At 35.4% G+C, this 14,842-nt stretch overlaps 1 protein-coding gene across 11 annotated transcripts in view; it reads left to right on the top strand.

Annotated features, from left to right (window-relative positions):
• RBMS3 (RNA binding motif single stranded interacting protein 3) overlaps nucleotides 1-11,691 on the top strand; it is a 743,496-nt gene extending 731,805 nt beyond the window's left edge. For 5 of the 11 annotated variants that reach the window (XM_073023657.1, XM_073023660.1, XM_073023656.1 and 2 more), the window contains one exon: nucleotides 5,156-6,224. In XM_073023657.1, coding sequence (XP_072879758.1) covers nucleotides 5,156-5,162 — 7 coding nt within the window. In that variant the 3' untranslated portion in view covers nucleotides 5,163-6,224. Of the gene's footprint in view, nucleotides 1-5,155 lie in introns of all 11 variants that reach the window. The other 6 variants (XM_008009337.3, XM_008009341.3, XM_008009343.3 and 3 more) reach the window with 3 other exon arrangements.
• Nucleotides 11,692-14,842: the final 3,151 nt, after the last annotated feature.

The raw sequence follows: 14,842 nt of genomic DNA on the forward strand, positions 1-14,842 counted from the left end.
TTACAGGCATACACCACCATGCCCAGCTAATTTTTGTATTTTTATTAGAGATGGGATTTTGTGATGTTAGCCAGGCTTATCTCAAACTCCTGGCCTCAAGCGATCCTCCTGCATTGGCCTCCCAAAGTGCTGGGGTTACAGGCATGAGCCACCATGCCTGGCCTCCAAGATTTTTAAAAATCAAATTAATTCTTCCTATCCATGAGCATGGAATGTTTTTTTCATTTGTTTGTGTCCTCTGTTATTCCTTGAGCAGTGGTTTGTTGTTCTCCCTGAAGATGTCCTTCATATCTCCTGTAAGTTGTATTCCTAGGTGTTCTATTCTCTTTGTAGCAATTGTGAATGGAAATTCGCCCATGATTTGGCTCTGTTTGCCTGTTACTGGCATATAGGAATGCTTTTGATTTTTGCACCTTGATTTTGTATCCTGAGACTTTGCTGAAGTTGCTTATCAGCTTAAGGAGATTTTGGGCTGAGATGATGGACTTTTCTAAATATGCAATCATGTCATCTGCAAACAGAATTTGAATTCCTCTTTTCCTGATTGAATGCCCTTTATTTATTTCTCTTTCCTGATTGCTCTAGCCAGAACGTCCAATACTATGTTGAATAGGAATGGTGAGAGAGGGCATCCTTGTCTTGTGTCAGTTTTCAAAGGAAGTGCTTCCAGGTTTGCCCATTCAGAATGATATTGGGTGTGGGTATGTCATAAATAGCTCTTATTATTTTGAGATACATTCCATCAATACCTAGTTTATTAAGAGTTTTTAGCATGAAGGGCTGTTGAACTTTGTTGAAGGCCTTTACTGCATCTATTGAAATAATTATGTGAAAATGGCCATACTGCCCAAAGTAATTTATAGATTTAATGCTATCCCCATCAAGCTACCATTGACTTTCTTCATAGAATTGGAAAAAACTACTTTAAATTTCATATAAAATCAAAAAAGAGCCCGCATAGCCACGACAATCTTAAGCAAAAAGAACAAAGACACATCATGCTACCTGATTTCAGACTATACTACAAGGCTACATAACCAAAATAGCATGGTACAGGTACCAAAACAGATATGTAGACCAATGGAACAGAACAGAGGCCTCAGAAATAACACCACACATCTACAATCATCTGATCTTTTACAAAACTGATAAAAACAAGCAATGGGGAAAGGATTCTCTATTTAATAAATGGTATTGGGAAAACTGGCTAACCATATGCAAAATGCTGAAACTGGATTCCTTCCTTACACCTTATACAAAAATTAACTCAAGATGGATTAAAGACTTAAACATAAGACCTAAAACCATAAAAACCCTAGAAGAAAATCAGGTCATAGGCATGGGCAAAAACTTCATGATTAAAACACCGAAAACAATGGCAACAAAAGCCAAACTAGACAAATGGGATCTGATTAAACTAAAGAACTTCTGCATAGCACAAGAAACTATCATCAGGGTGAACAGGCAACCTACAGAATGGGAGAAAAATTTTGCAATCTATCCATCTGACAAAAGGCTAATATCCAGAGTCTACAAAGAACTTGAATAAATTTACAAGAAAAAAAACAACCCCATCAAAAAGTGGGCAAAGGATGTGAACAGACACTTCACAAAAGAAGACATTTATGCAGCCAACAAACATAAAAAAAAGCTCATCATTTGTCATTAGAGGAATGCCAATCAAAACCACAATGAGATACCATCTCACACCAGTTAGAATGGCGATCATTAAAAAGTCAGGAAACAACAGATGCTGGAGAGGATGTGGAAAAAAATGCTTTTACACTGTTGGTGGGAGTGTAAATTAGTTCAACCATTGTGGAAGACAGTGTGGTGATTCCTCAAGGATCTAGAACCAGAAATACAATCTGACCCAGCAATCCCATTGCTGGGTATATACCCAAAGGATTATAAATCATTCTACTATAAAGACACATGCACACGTATGTTTACTGTGGCACTGTTCACAATAGCAAAGACTTGGAACCAACCCAAATGCCCATCAATGATAGACTGGATAAACGAAATGTGGCACATACATACCATTGAATACTATGTAGCCATAGAAAAAGATGAGTTCATGTCCTTTGGAGGGACATGGATGAAGCTGGAAAGCATCATTCTCAGCAAACTAATACAGGAACAGAAAACCAAACACCATGTGTTCTCATTCATACGTGGGAGTTGAACAATGAGAACATGGACAATGGGGGGTGGGAGCATCACATACTGGGACCTGTCACGGGGTGGGGGGCTAGGGAAGGTATAGCATTAGGAGAAATACCTAATGTAGACGATGGGTGCTGCAAATCACCATGGCATGTATACACCTATGTAACAAACCTATACATTCTGCACATGCACCCCAGAACTGAAAGTATAATTTAAAAAAAGAAAAGAAAAATTAAATTATTAAAGATGTCTCACAAAGTTTCATCTACATGTTTGTAATTTGGATACCTATGTAAAAGATTATATTCTTTCAAGAACAATTTTTTAAAAATATTCATGCCCTTCTTTATGGGTACCCTAACTACTTCTTTAATTTAGCCAGTAGTGGGAATGTACTATGACTTTTTCCACAGTCGGGATCACAGAATCCCACTTTTTACATAGCATTACATGAAGCTAGTCTGTCAGGAATTATTCTGGAAAATATTGCTTCATTTGGCTATCCCTAAGACTTCCTCCTGCTCTAAAACAGATTTCTAAGATTATGGTTTGTTACGTTCCAATCTATCCACTGTGCCTATTTTTTTTTTTTTTTTTTTGAGGGAGGAGGAGGGATGAGAGGATTCAAAATGCCTCTGTATTCTTAAATTCAGTGAAATTCCTACTCTACCACATTTACTCTGACTTTAGAAGGCCATCATTTCAACCCTGGTATTGCAAGTTCTTTTTATATTTCAAATCTTCTCTGGCTAACTGAACTGCCATGAATACCAAATTTCTATACATTGTTAGTATATTAATGATGAGCAAATTATGTCCTTTACACTTGTGAATAATACAACATTTTATGTATTGTAATATATTGTAATAATACATTGTATGTGCACTGTTTTACAATTTGCAAATGATTTCCATACTCATTTCTTCACATGAATTCCTGTTTTCAAGTTGTGCCCCATTTTATTTCTAAAATGTCCAACTTAACATGTTCTTGTTGCCAAAGATCCCAGCCTAAAAAAAAATTAGAACCCTTCTATTTTTATGAATTTCAGTGCAATCCATAAGTATTATGTAAATGTGCACATTCACATTTATTCCAGGACACAGGAGATGGGCAGGAGTGAATTCAGTTCTATTCAATGGCAAGATCCTTTTTCCTTCAAACTTCAGCTAGTGAACATGAACTTGTGAAGTACAACCATCTATTTGCCATCATTTGTTTTCATGTGGCAATGGGGCCACTTTAAGAACCAAGCAAATTATGGGAGAGGGCTATTGGAAACATTTGTGTACAGTTATAAAACCTAAAGTACTTCCAGCCTAGCTCATAAATATCAATGCTTCTGAGACCAGTGAATCAAGTACTTGAGCTTGATGGATCAGGTCTTCTATGCACAGTAGTCCACTGAATAAGACATCATTCACTGAGCAGCTGCTAAAGAGACTCATGGTGTTTTAGGCATTTTCCGTTCAGTACACAATAACATCAGAGTAGAAGATGGGAGTGGGAACAAAGAACAGATTCTCCCCCCACCACCCCCCAACTCACAGCTATAGAACCAAGAAAAAAAAAATTGTTCCCATAGTAATGTAGATTTTTAGAAATAAATGGAGTAAGTCTATAGTGTGCAAAGCTAGAGATAGTTAAAATATAAACCGTGGTTCCCATGACTACCACTAATAAAATTTTTCTTATTGTTGCTACAGTATGAAAATTGTAATTGCTTTGCTTCTTAAAAGATATCTCACTTCCTCATATAACACAGAAATATATTTTTAGGGACTTAACCGATTGATAAAAATTGAATATTCGATATATCAACTGGTAGCTTTCCTCACATGATTTTAGGAAGAAATTAATCAGGTTCCTAATAGCCATAGCTGGCTCATATGATGGCTTTTTGCAAATTAGGAAACTATGTCCTTTCTGGGCCATCTCAAGCTACACATTAAACAGTTTAAAACACTGTGAACTGGGGTTACAGCTCTCCTCCAGGGTACATACCTTGGAGAAGAGACAATGGGCTGAAATTTAGCCCCCACTCCCTCAGTCATGCATCTTGTATAGTAAACAATCTGTAAAACTAGACACAGTAACACTGAGTCATATTTACTAAATTAAGCAACTGTGCATCAGAAGAACTTGCATAACTTTTTGCTGTCATCCGATACCCTGAACAAAAAGGCCTTCAGTTAAATGTGACTTACAGATAATATAAAGGTCCTTCTTTCTATAGCATAACTCTGAAGTGATTTTACAAACTTCTAACCTGTGGGCAAAAGAGCTAAGAGTAAAGTCATCTTACTGGAAGGTTAACCTTGCAACGTAGAAACAGCAGTAGCAGAAGTCTATTCGAAATGAGCTAAGCAAAGTGGCATATAGTAAAATGATATTTTCTAGTTAAACACCTATTGTGTATATACCACTGTGCCTAAAACGCAAAAGGTATAAGTAAAATATAGTTCCTGCTGTCACAAACTTATAATCTTGATAGAGGGAATGAACAAGAAAGAAGGGGAAGAGGAAAAGAGAACAAAACTGCATTGGCTTCTTAACTGTCTCACTTATTTCCTCAGGCAATAAGCCTTATGTAAATGTACGTGATGAATACCACGAGATAACATACAACCCAGTTATTTTGGGTGCAGAGTAAAGAATCTCATATACGTTGTGGGAATTAGTGATGATTCCTACAGTAGTATTGAAGGAACAGAATTATTCAAAGGATCTGTAAGGAGCTACAATGTAAGCTATTAACCTTGATTTTTAATGTAAACAAACTCTCTGGCCCAAATCTGTATTTAAGTGAAAGTGGCAGAATTTGACAATCTCATAGACTCAGTATGATATTATGATGGTTTTGTGACTATGTTATATTGAAAGCTTGGTATCTTTTAAAGCTGCCTCATTGGAAAAGGGCACAGAAGGTGATTTCAAAGTTACTTTAATTTAATGACCACTCTTATTCAATTGTTTTCACAGACCATAAACAGGACTGAAGAATGTCCGTCTGAATCTTTGCCTTGAATGAAGAAACTTCATTGAACAAGAAGTTGACTTCCAGTTTGCACAGACGTCAATGGAATGCATTTTTTTTTTTTTTTTTTTTTTTTTTTTTTTTTTTTTAGTTTTATACCTTACCCAATGAAAACAGTTTTTATGTGCTGTGCAAATGGTCTTCATGTGGTCTGACAATTTATTTTTGCCATCATTTTTTTTTAACTACAGAAAAAAATTCCAGAAGAGGAAAAAAAAAAAAACTACAAAACAAAACAAAACATTGAAGGTTGATATTTTATGTGGATGAACATTTGAATTGAATTCAGAATTTTCCTGAAGGTGTAGATACTTTTTTTTTTTAAACAGAAAACCTGATGTCAAGAGGCGGGCAATAGAAATGGAAACAAATTGTCTTCCTCAACAATTAAGCTACTTTCTCTTTTTCCCTTCTTGTTTAAATCTAGTGGGTTTTTTTATTTTATTTTTTCTTAGAAATATTTAGGTAAGGTTTATCTTGAATCTTAATTGCCTTAATTTTAAGGACGTCAAAGGCTCTCGAGGCAAGCTGTCAACGTCTTGTTAAAAACAAAAATCAAGAAAGAATTGAAATATTGCGCTGGCTTTAACTGGCACAGAAGTTTAAGACTGAGTTTTTAGGGTGAAAAAAAACTGTACAGTTTAAATGAAAATGTTTTTCTTCATTTGAAGAAAATTTGTTGATAAAAGAAACCATGGCAACTGCAAGAATTGGAAAAATGCTGGGACTTTTCATGAACTTTGTCTTAAGTGTTGACATGAATCATTCTAAAAGGCTAAAACATTTTACAGTAAAGTTATTAATGTTGGTTTAAAAACAACTGCATTAGAAATAATGCGTGTTTGGGGGGCAGAATGCAGATTTTTTTAATTTACAAAGCGTGATCGCTAGCAAAAGCATTAGTGCTTTTTATCTGCAGTCTTTTTTATGAGCTTTACAAAGTTTTTAGTCAGCTTTGCTTGTCACATTGCAAAACCTAGCTTAAGAGCATTAAAAAAAAAAAAAAAAACTTAAGTAGATAGGAGCTTATGGTCAAAAAGTGCAAAAAAAAAAACAAAAAAAAAGCAATAGATAGAGAAATTGTTGACAATTTCTGTAGTCTTTCCTAGTTGTGATCAAATTCAGCCTATGGATGGCCTATTTTATACCAAAGATGAAGTGACACCCTATTACAGTCCAGAAGATAGAGGTTGTTTTTCATTTCTTTTCTTTTAAAAAAAAAAAAACAAAAAAAAATTTATTTGACCGACATGGCCGGACCAGTTCTTACTTTGTTGTTTGTTTAAACTACCTTCCACTGGTGTTTTACATAGTGCAAAAAAAGAGGGTGGGGGGAGTTGTCTTTCTTTTCTTTAAATGTATATTCATTGATAGCAGAAGCTTGTACCTGCTGTGTTTAGCAGTTTCAGCATGAACAGTTCTGGGTATCAACTGATTGATAGAGCCGAGTGGCTTTAAATTCTGTGAGCTTTTCCGGTTTCTCATTAGCTGTCTTGAATAGTGAAACCTGTACTGATGGCCACTAGTAAACCAAGATGCTTATTTAACAGGTTGAATATTCTTTATATGAATTTTCAGCTAAAGACACTTTCTGAACCTGGTCTGAAAGGTCACTTGTCAAAAAACTTAGTGATATTCTGTGAAACGGTGAGTGGTCTCCTGGAAAGGTCTCATTGTATTTGTAACAATAGTCTTCCCTCTAAATTACAACACCTCTGGGTTTTGTCTTCTCACCTCTGTCTTTGTTATCACCTACCATGAATAGTCACCTTGGTTTTGCAAATGGGGAGGGGGTATCTTCTTTTTGCCTCTTTTCATTGTATTTTCATATCTTGGTGTTGCCGAAAGAACTTTTTCTTTCAGTTTAATTCTTTGAGGCGGGTAGGCCTAATAAGAATGAGAATTCTATTAGTGGAATTTAGGGAAGTCCTTAAAATGCTAGTTGACAATCAAGAAACAGTATGATTTATATCAATAAGAACCAAAAGAATTAGGTATGATCAATCATGTAAACCAAGGAGGAATACTTGCATTTAGAATGATGCAAAACTTTGTCTAAAATGAATTAAATTGACCCACCTGTAAAATATATCTACATTTTTAATTCATGAGATATGTGTTCAACCTTTACAGTTTTACCTGAAATTAAGGACAATGGAATAGAATTTTGTTAGGTGAACCATTCACTAGATTGCTTTCTGAATGAATCCTTTGAATCAAATAGGTGAAATTCTTTTTCGCAAACTAAGTCACAGGAGCCTCTCTTAGTCCAAAAGAAGCAGGGAAATGTATTTAAGTGTACTATAAAACAGGGTAGGCTTTTTAAAAACTAAAAAGTTTTAAAGGTAAATCATATTTCCATTATGTCAACATGAGTAATAAGGTTGACTCATGTGAAATTGTCAGTATTCCACTATTTATATAAACTCTGGTTCTCTTATTTGCAACCCCATGAATTGGAAGCTCAAATCAGAGAATGACTCCATATATTTATGGTCACATTGGAGACAACGTGTATCCAAGAAAATGTAGTGTGTGTTACAGAGAAATTCCAACTGGTCACACCCACCATTATGGTTTTTCATGCTTTAGAGAAAATGCTAGATTTATACTGTCTTTTGTTCCATCCTTCAGCTTCCCATGCATTATAAAGGTGGCACTTAAGTTTTTATCTTTGAAAAGTGGGCCCCAAAGTTTTTTGGGGTACAAAAAGACATGTATGGGAACCATATTTTCTGTTTCTCTTTTTCACTCTCTAAACTCTTTGTATAAATAAGGATTATCCTGGGCATAATTCATTTGAATATGAAACCAATATACTTTCTTTCATTTCTGTGAAAAAATAACCAAAAACATGTATTAATGTGATACAAAGAAAGTCTCATTTACACAATCAACAATGAGGCTAAGAGGTAGCTACCATGTGGCTAATGAATGTGCCTAGGTAACTTCCTGTTTCTATTCAAAACTGCTGCTTTATTTGTACATTCAGAAATATTTTTTTCAACTATGAAATTTCAATATCAATTTTTTAAGCCACTTTCTGCAAAAGGAAATGACCTGTCATTTGATGTGTTCATGTGTGTTTTGTGTTTGGATAGTTTATATCATGCCATTCTATAAAATATATGTTTTCAAACCAAAAAGAAAAAAAGTAGAAGGAAAACAATGGCACATACTCAAATTTGCCCTACTTTGTCTGTTGTCTTACCTAAGACTTGTTTTGAAGAGCCAAGTCTGGGAGAGAAAAAAAAGCATCAACAGGTAAGCAGCATTACATTGTGTGATAATAAACCAAAATAAGTTTTCAATATATACAGACAGCAGAATTCAAATTTAATCAACAAAATATATTGTAGTGACTTTTTTTTTTTTTTGAGATAGAGTCTTTGTCACCCATCCTAGTTAGGACTATAATTTTTTTTTTAAGTTGAAGTTAATTTTCCATGCATTCTGGTCCACCAGATTTTCAAGCATTTATTTGTATGTTTCCATTTTTCCTTTTGACTTTAATGCCAAGATTTAGCTTAAACATCAGGAAACAAACTAAAGCCACAATCCAAATGAGAGAAACACTATCTCATGTAAATTCTAGTTTCATGGTCACTGCAAGAGTGAGTTTTCTTTTAATAATGATAAGGTGTTGTCACGGGAGGCAAAGTGTACATGGTAACTGGGAGCTCCCCAATACGTGGCCATGTCTTCTAAAGACAACATAATGAGCCCAAGTGAACTGAAGGTAATACTGGTAGGTGCTGATGACCGTTTGTCCTTGAATGCTGACATGTTTTGAATATTGCAAGTGTCACAGTACTCTTAAAAAAATCCTTACCTGACTCTAGTTTTGCCAGGATTAGTTTGTTTCCTTGGTAGATTTCAACATTTCAGAACGTTACCTCCATATTTCACTTGAATTACTTCTTCCTGTGACCTTAGCAGATCTGTCACATTTGAAAGCATATGACTCACTTCCACCCCCTTCTAATGAAAAACTGCATGGTGTTAAAAGCTCTCCCATTAGAGATATAAGACTGACAACCGAAGAAGGCTGTTTAAAGCATGAAGTTCACTTTATTTTACTATGCCTAAAAATACTTTGGACCCCTTGCAAAGTGCTTTAAAACTACTTTCAATTTATGTATGACCCCAGAAAAGTAATTTTTTTCCAAAAAAAAAAAAAAAAAAAAACTATTTAAATAATTGGGATATTTGCTAAATACTTTTTTTTTTTTTTTTTTTTTTGTCAGTGGCCTAAAACCCCTATTAATGAAAAGTGAAATTTGATTTAATTAGGACTCTTGCAGTCATCTTCACGATTGAGGAGAAGTTTCAATAGGCTGTCTAGACAGATTATGATGTTAATAGGAGATTAAAATACATTTGGCAATTCATTTTCATTCTTAATTTGAGTGCATGAACCACTGCAGATGAGCTGATAAGCACAGAGAAATTCTCAAGTGGGTTTCAGTAATACATGTTTTTTATATGATTTGAAGTCAAGTAAAGGGACAATATTTATGTACATGTATAACATTCAGCACATTTGAGGAATCATGCACTATAATAAAGCTTAAACATGTCATAGAACCTTGATCTATATCACTTTGTCTTCAGTAAAAAGTAAAGGATGAGATTTTGTCTTTCACGTTATTGTAGCTGGCATGCTTCAAAATTTTGAACTTACTGGGACTGACAGCCTCTCACTTCAATCTGAGGGATTGACAGAATTTAAACAGGCTCATTGATTCTGTACACTCTACCCTTCCTGTGGCTAGTGATAATGGGATTTCATTAATGAATCAATTTGTTTTACAAATGACATCCACTGTGGCATTGGAAGACAGTTGGGTCTGACTCAAGTTTAACATTTCCTACCAAACATTCTTAAGTATGAAATTGGTCCTTTAATCCCAAATGCTCTTGGTCATGGCTGTCCTTTGCAGATTACATAGCGTTCAGGAAAGTACAAAAACTAAATGCTAAATCCCCAAGTGACCCCAAAGACCTTGTATGTTGTGAGAGACAAGAGTTCACGCCACATTAATTTATCATTGGCTTTATACTCTAACATGTAGATACACTCTCTGTAGCAAAAAAGGGATGAATGTCTTTCAATATTCATTTCTGTTTGTTTTTGTGAGGGAAAATAATATATCAAGAAAATTTTCTTCCACTCAGAAAGCTTTAAAGCTGAAGGAGAGGTGCAGTCAAGCTTGGATCTGCAGGAAGAACCACTAGGCCACTGAGTCATACTTGAGCTTTTCTTACTACTGCCCCAATTTCTGAGTTGTGCATAAATACAATCACTCTCAATTTTTGAAGGGCTAATTATCTACTTTGTGGGTGTGTTTTTTCTTTTCAATGTGTAGGCCTTGGGCTCTGTTTCCTTTTATTAGCATGTCACTCTGAGGGTAGGACAAACAATTGGAAATAAAAATTGATTGTTTTATTTCTTATAAAGTATTAATTTCTTAAGAGAGTTTGAAATCATTGGTAAAATTAATGTCAGTACATTATATGTCATAAATTTTGATTATCTATAATGTCTTTTCCTATCTACCAGAAATAATTGAGAGTCGGCTGTATTCTTGCAGAGTATACAGGAAAAAAATCATAGCAAAGAATTCGGCTTCCCTCAAAAGAAAGTTATTTTTGTTTCCTTCACTCCACTAAATTTGAACCAGTAGCATGGATCCACACAACTTCTGCAAAGAGAGTATAATGGTAGCTCTTGGCACAGTCATATTCATATTTTTAAATCTTTGACCAAAACTATTGCACTGTTTTCGTTATATTTTGACTGCATTACTGTATTAAGGCCGAATGACTTTGACACTCCCATGGATATTTTTATGATCACATCAAATTTAAATAATGTCCAAAGTGTAACTTTAATGTTATATTTTGTTTCAAACCCTCTGGTCTAGGTTATTGAGAAAGATGTTCTTTCCTCCTCCCTCAAATATGTTCTCTCTTCATATATATATTTAAAAAATGAGTTATTCCCTGCTTTTCAGGAACTGTAAAAATTATTTCAAAGAGACACTTGAAAATGTTTTCTCTATTCTGGACATAAATGCTTCCATTTATTTCAAAAGAAGAAAAAAAATGGAATCTTAATTTAAAAAAATATATGTAGTAGTATTATCTGCTATGAGATATTCAGTTTCTAAAAAAAATGGGACACAGCTTCTTTTAAAACCCTTGTTTCAGTCCATATTCAACTTCATGGAACTTCTGAAACATCATTCAATTTTGAATTTTATTTAAGAGCATTTTTGTACTGCTGTCTCTGACTGTCATGGAAACTTCTGTAATTCTAAGGTGTTTCTGGTTTTATTTTTAATTTCTTCATCTGTACCACAGGCAAATTAGCAACTCTCTCTCCCATCCCTTGGGCTTTCTGTAGATCAGTGGATGTTAGGTTTAAACTTCTGTTTTCTTTGATGAAGCTTTCAATAAAAAATGAAAATAAAATCAATTGAGTAGGGCTGTTGTGTTTTTCTGCACTCATCCAGGGACTGGTTGGGGGAGGAGGGCTGTTAGGAAGGAGTGGTGTCCACCTTTAATCTGGAACAGTGCTGGAATTTTTTAAAGAATCAGCTAACAAAAAATGAGAGAGGAGGGAACATTCAATACATGCCAAGGGGACCTAAGAAAGGCACTGTTTGGGGGAATTTAGAAAGAGAGGACCATTTAGGTCTTCCCAGGGACTCCCACAATCTTCCTCATTCTCAAGTTTAGCGATTTAGAGACCACAGAACTCCTATCTCCAAACATGCCTAACATCTGCCAACTACTTGATGAATCTTGGATGAAGGCCAGTTTCATTTGACACCTATGGCTTGTATCCCTGCAAGGATTAAATCCAGGTCAACCAAAATCAGAAGTGTCTGTTCCTCAAGTTACAGAAGACTGTGCTAAGCACATAAAAAGAAACTCTCTTTTTCTGGGCCAGAGTCATCCAAGCCAGCTTGGAGCTCATATTTAACAGCCAATAATATCCTGTTCTGTAATAGTTATTTGCTGTGTTGTTAAAAAAATATTCCATTCTACTGTAGAAGACAGGAAAACAAAGGGATACATGAGATTCCTATGATGTGTTAAACAACAAAGCGACCCTTAAGACAGAAAAACTAAGTAGAGCATGTGAGTGTGAACAAAAATAGAAGGGGAAAGAAAGACCAAGAAAACACTATATGTGTTACACTAGATATATATGAGAAAATTAAGCATTCACTATCCATTAGGTCTTAATTTGCTCACTCTTTGCTGACTTCCATTTCTGGTACCCATAGAAGCTCATCAACCTAAATGGTGAATTTCAGTGGTTTGCCCCTGATTGTCTTGGAGAGAGTAAGAATGTTCCATTGGCTCCCTCTTTCATTGCTCAAACCCCAACTCTGGTATAACACACCATCACTGGAGAAGGATGATGTGGCAGAGGGAAAAGAAGTGTATATACAAACATTGCAGAACATTCAGCTAGTGTGATCCTTCCACCCCTCTCACACTTTACCCTCAATGAGTCAACCTATCCCATGACTTTCACCTTGTTTCTTTTCTGGTGATTTAAAATTGATTTAATAAGCCCCATGCTTCTAGCATCTTTATTGGTCTGTGAGTCTTTCTGTTCTATGACTTCTAGTATAATCTGCATAATAGTGTAGTTGGAAGCTACCACTACATCAAGGTGATTTCCCACACGGCACCCTCTTGCTTTAGAATATATGCACCCAGGGGAGGGTATGGAGAAAGCTCTGCAACCGGTGCCCAGGCTCTAACAATATGTTGTGTATATACATTTTCCCTTTCTGAACATCAGTTCACACTGTACTGGCAGAAGAGAAAACTGGAAGAATGGATTTATTGGATAGTTTAAGAAAATAAGCAAGGAACAAAGATCTTGAACTTAGTTTTACCCAATGCCTTTGTTCTGTTTGGGCTGTTATAACAAAGTGCCTTGGGTTGGGTAATTTATAAGCAACAGAAATTCATTCCTTATGGTTTTGGAAGCTGGAAAGTCCAAGATCAAGGCACCAGCAGTTTTGGGGTCTGGTGAGAGCCTGTTCCTCATAGATTGTGCTTTCTATGTATCTTCACAAGGCTGAAGGGCCAAACAAGTTCTCACAGGCCTTTTCCATAAGGGCACTAATTCCATTTATGAGTGCAGAGTCCTCATGAGCTAATCATGTCAAAAAGGCCCCATTTTTTCATACCATCACCTTAGGGGTATTTCAATGTATGAATTTTCAGGAGACATAAACATTCAGAACACCACACCCATGTTCTATCAAAGCTTTCTTAGAGCTGAAATTCTTTTTTGTTTATTTGTTTAGGATTAAAAAATAATAGTACTGTACCACCACCCAATATGCACAAAAATTTTGTTTCAAATTGCAAGACATTTTGGAATTTCCTAAAATGTACCTAGAGGTTTCTGCTAAAAAACCCTTGGTTACAAGGAATGAACACAGAAGAATGAAGACTAGGAAATGAAGAAACACTACATTTATTATGGTGACCCTTGTACATAAAATAATCATGGTTTTCTGACCTCATATCTATGCATTTTTTACTAATAATTTATTTTCTCCAAGAAGAACTGAGTGAACTGTCAATTCTCAATAGTTCTAACAAGGTTTATGTTCCATTATGCCTTTTTTAATCGACACTGATGAAGATAATATTTAGCTGCTTTCCAAACGCAGTAGAATGAAAAACAATATAACTCAAACTTAATCTCTGAGAATTTGATTATTTCTGGATTTTTTTTAAGGAGTGACACAATAATGATAAAATTCTCTCTAATATATCAAGAGATTATATTTTTATTTAAATCTTCAGAAGCAAAGGGAGATAGCTTTCTCACCCATGATCTTTAGGACGTTGTTAGGTTACTATTGTGGTAAAATGGTCACCAGGTGGCGCTGCTGTATTAGTCTCTAGTGGATTTCAAACCCAAATCCCAGATTCTCTATTCCTACACAAAACCAGTAATGTGAGATAAGGCTGTAAGAGAAAGAGGATCATCATTACCTGGACACTCACTCTGTGCCAGGAGTTGCACCACGTGCCTTCACATACTTGAGTTCATACAACTTTCACAAGAGGGCTCTGAGGTAGGGGTTGGAAAATTCTCCCCATTTCCCAGATGAGGCTTGGAGAGTTGGACAACCTACTCATGGACCTATACTTAGGAAGGGCTAGAGAGTACTTTAAAAATAGATTCAAATTCTCAACCCCTGGCTTCAAAAATTTCTTCTGAAATGGCTTTGGGACATGCCAATGGGGAAGGCGGTTTTTTGTGTGTGTGTTTGCTTACTTGTTTGTTTTTAATCAGCAATTTTTTTTTTTTTTTAATAGTTTGCCTCACTTGGCCTGGGATTTGTGATTTCTGTAGAAGAAGGGCATCGGACACTCATTCTAATCATCTTAGTGACAAAACTCAACAAAATTCACATTTTCTGTTCCAGAAATAACTTGCTCTTTCAACCTTCTCTGTATTTGAGCCTGTCTGATTTACTCTGGAAGGAAAGTACTTGTCTACCAAATAGATAGGTTTAACTTTTCATTGACTCATTCGTTCAACAGTTTCTAGCATATGGACCCTCCATAAATAATTTAACGAT

The sequence above is a fragment of the Chlorocebus sabaeus genome, chromosome 15 (genome assembly GCF_047675955.1).
Source record: "Chlorocebus sabaeus isolate Y175 chromosome 15, mChlSab1.0.hap1, whole genome shotgun sequence".
NCBI classification, from domain to species: Eukaryota; Metazoa; Chordata; class Mammalia; order Primates; family Cercopithecidae; genus Chlorocebus; species Chlorocebus sabaeus.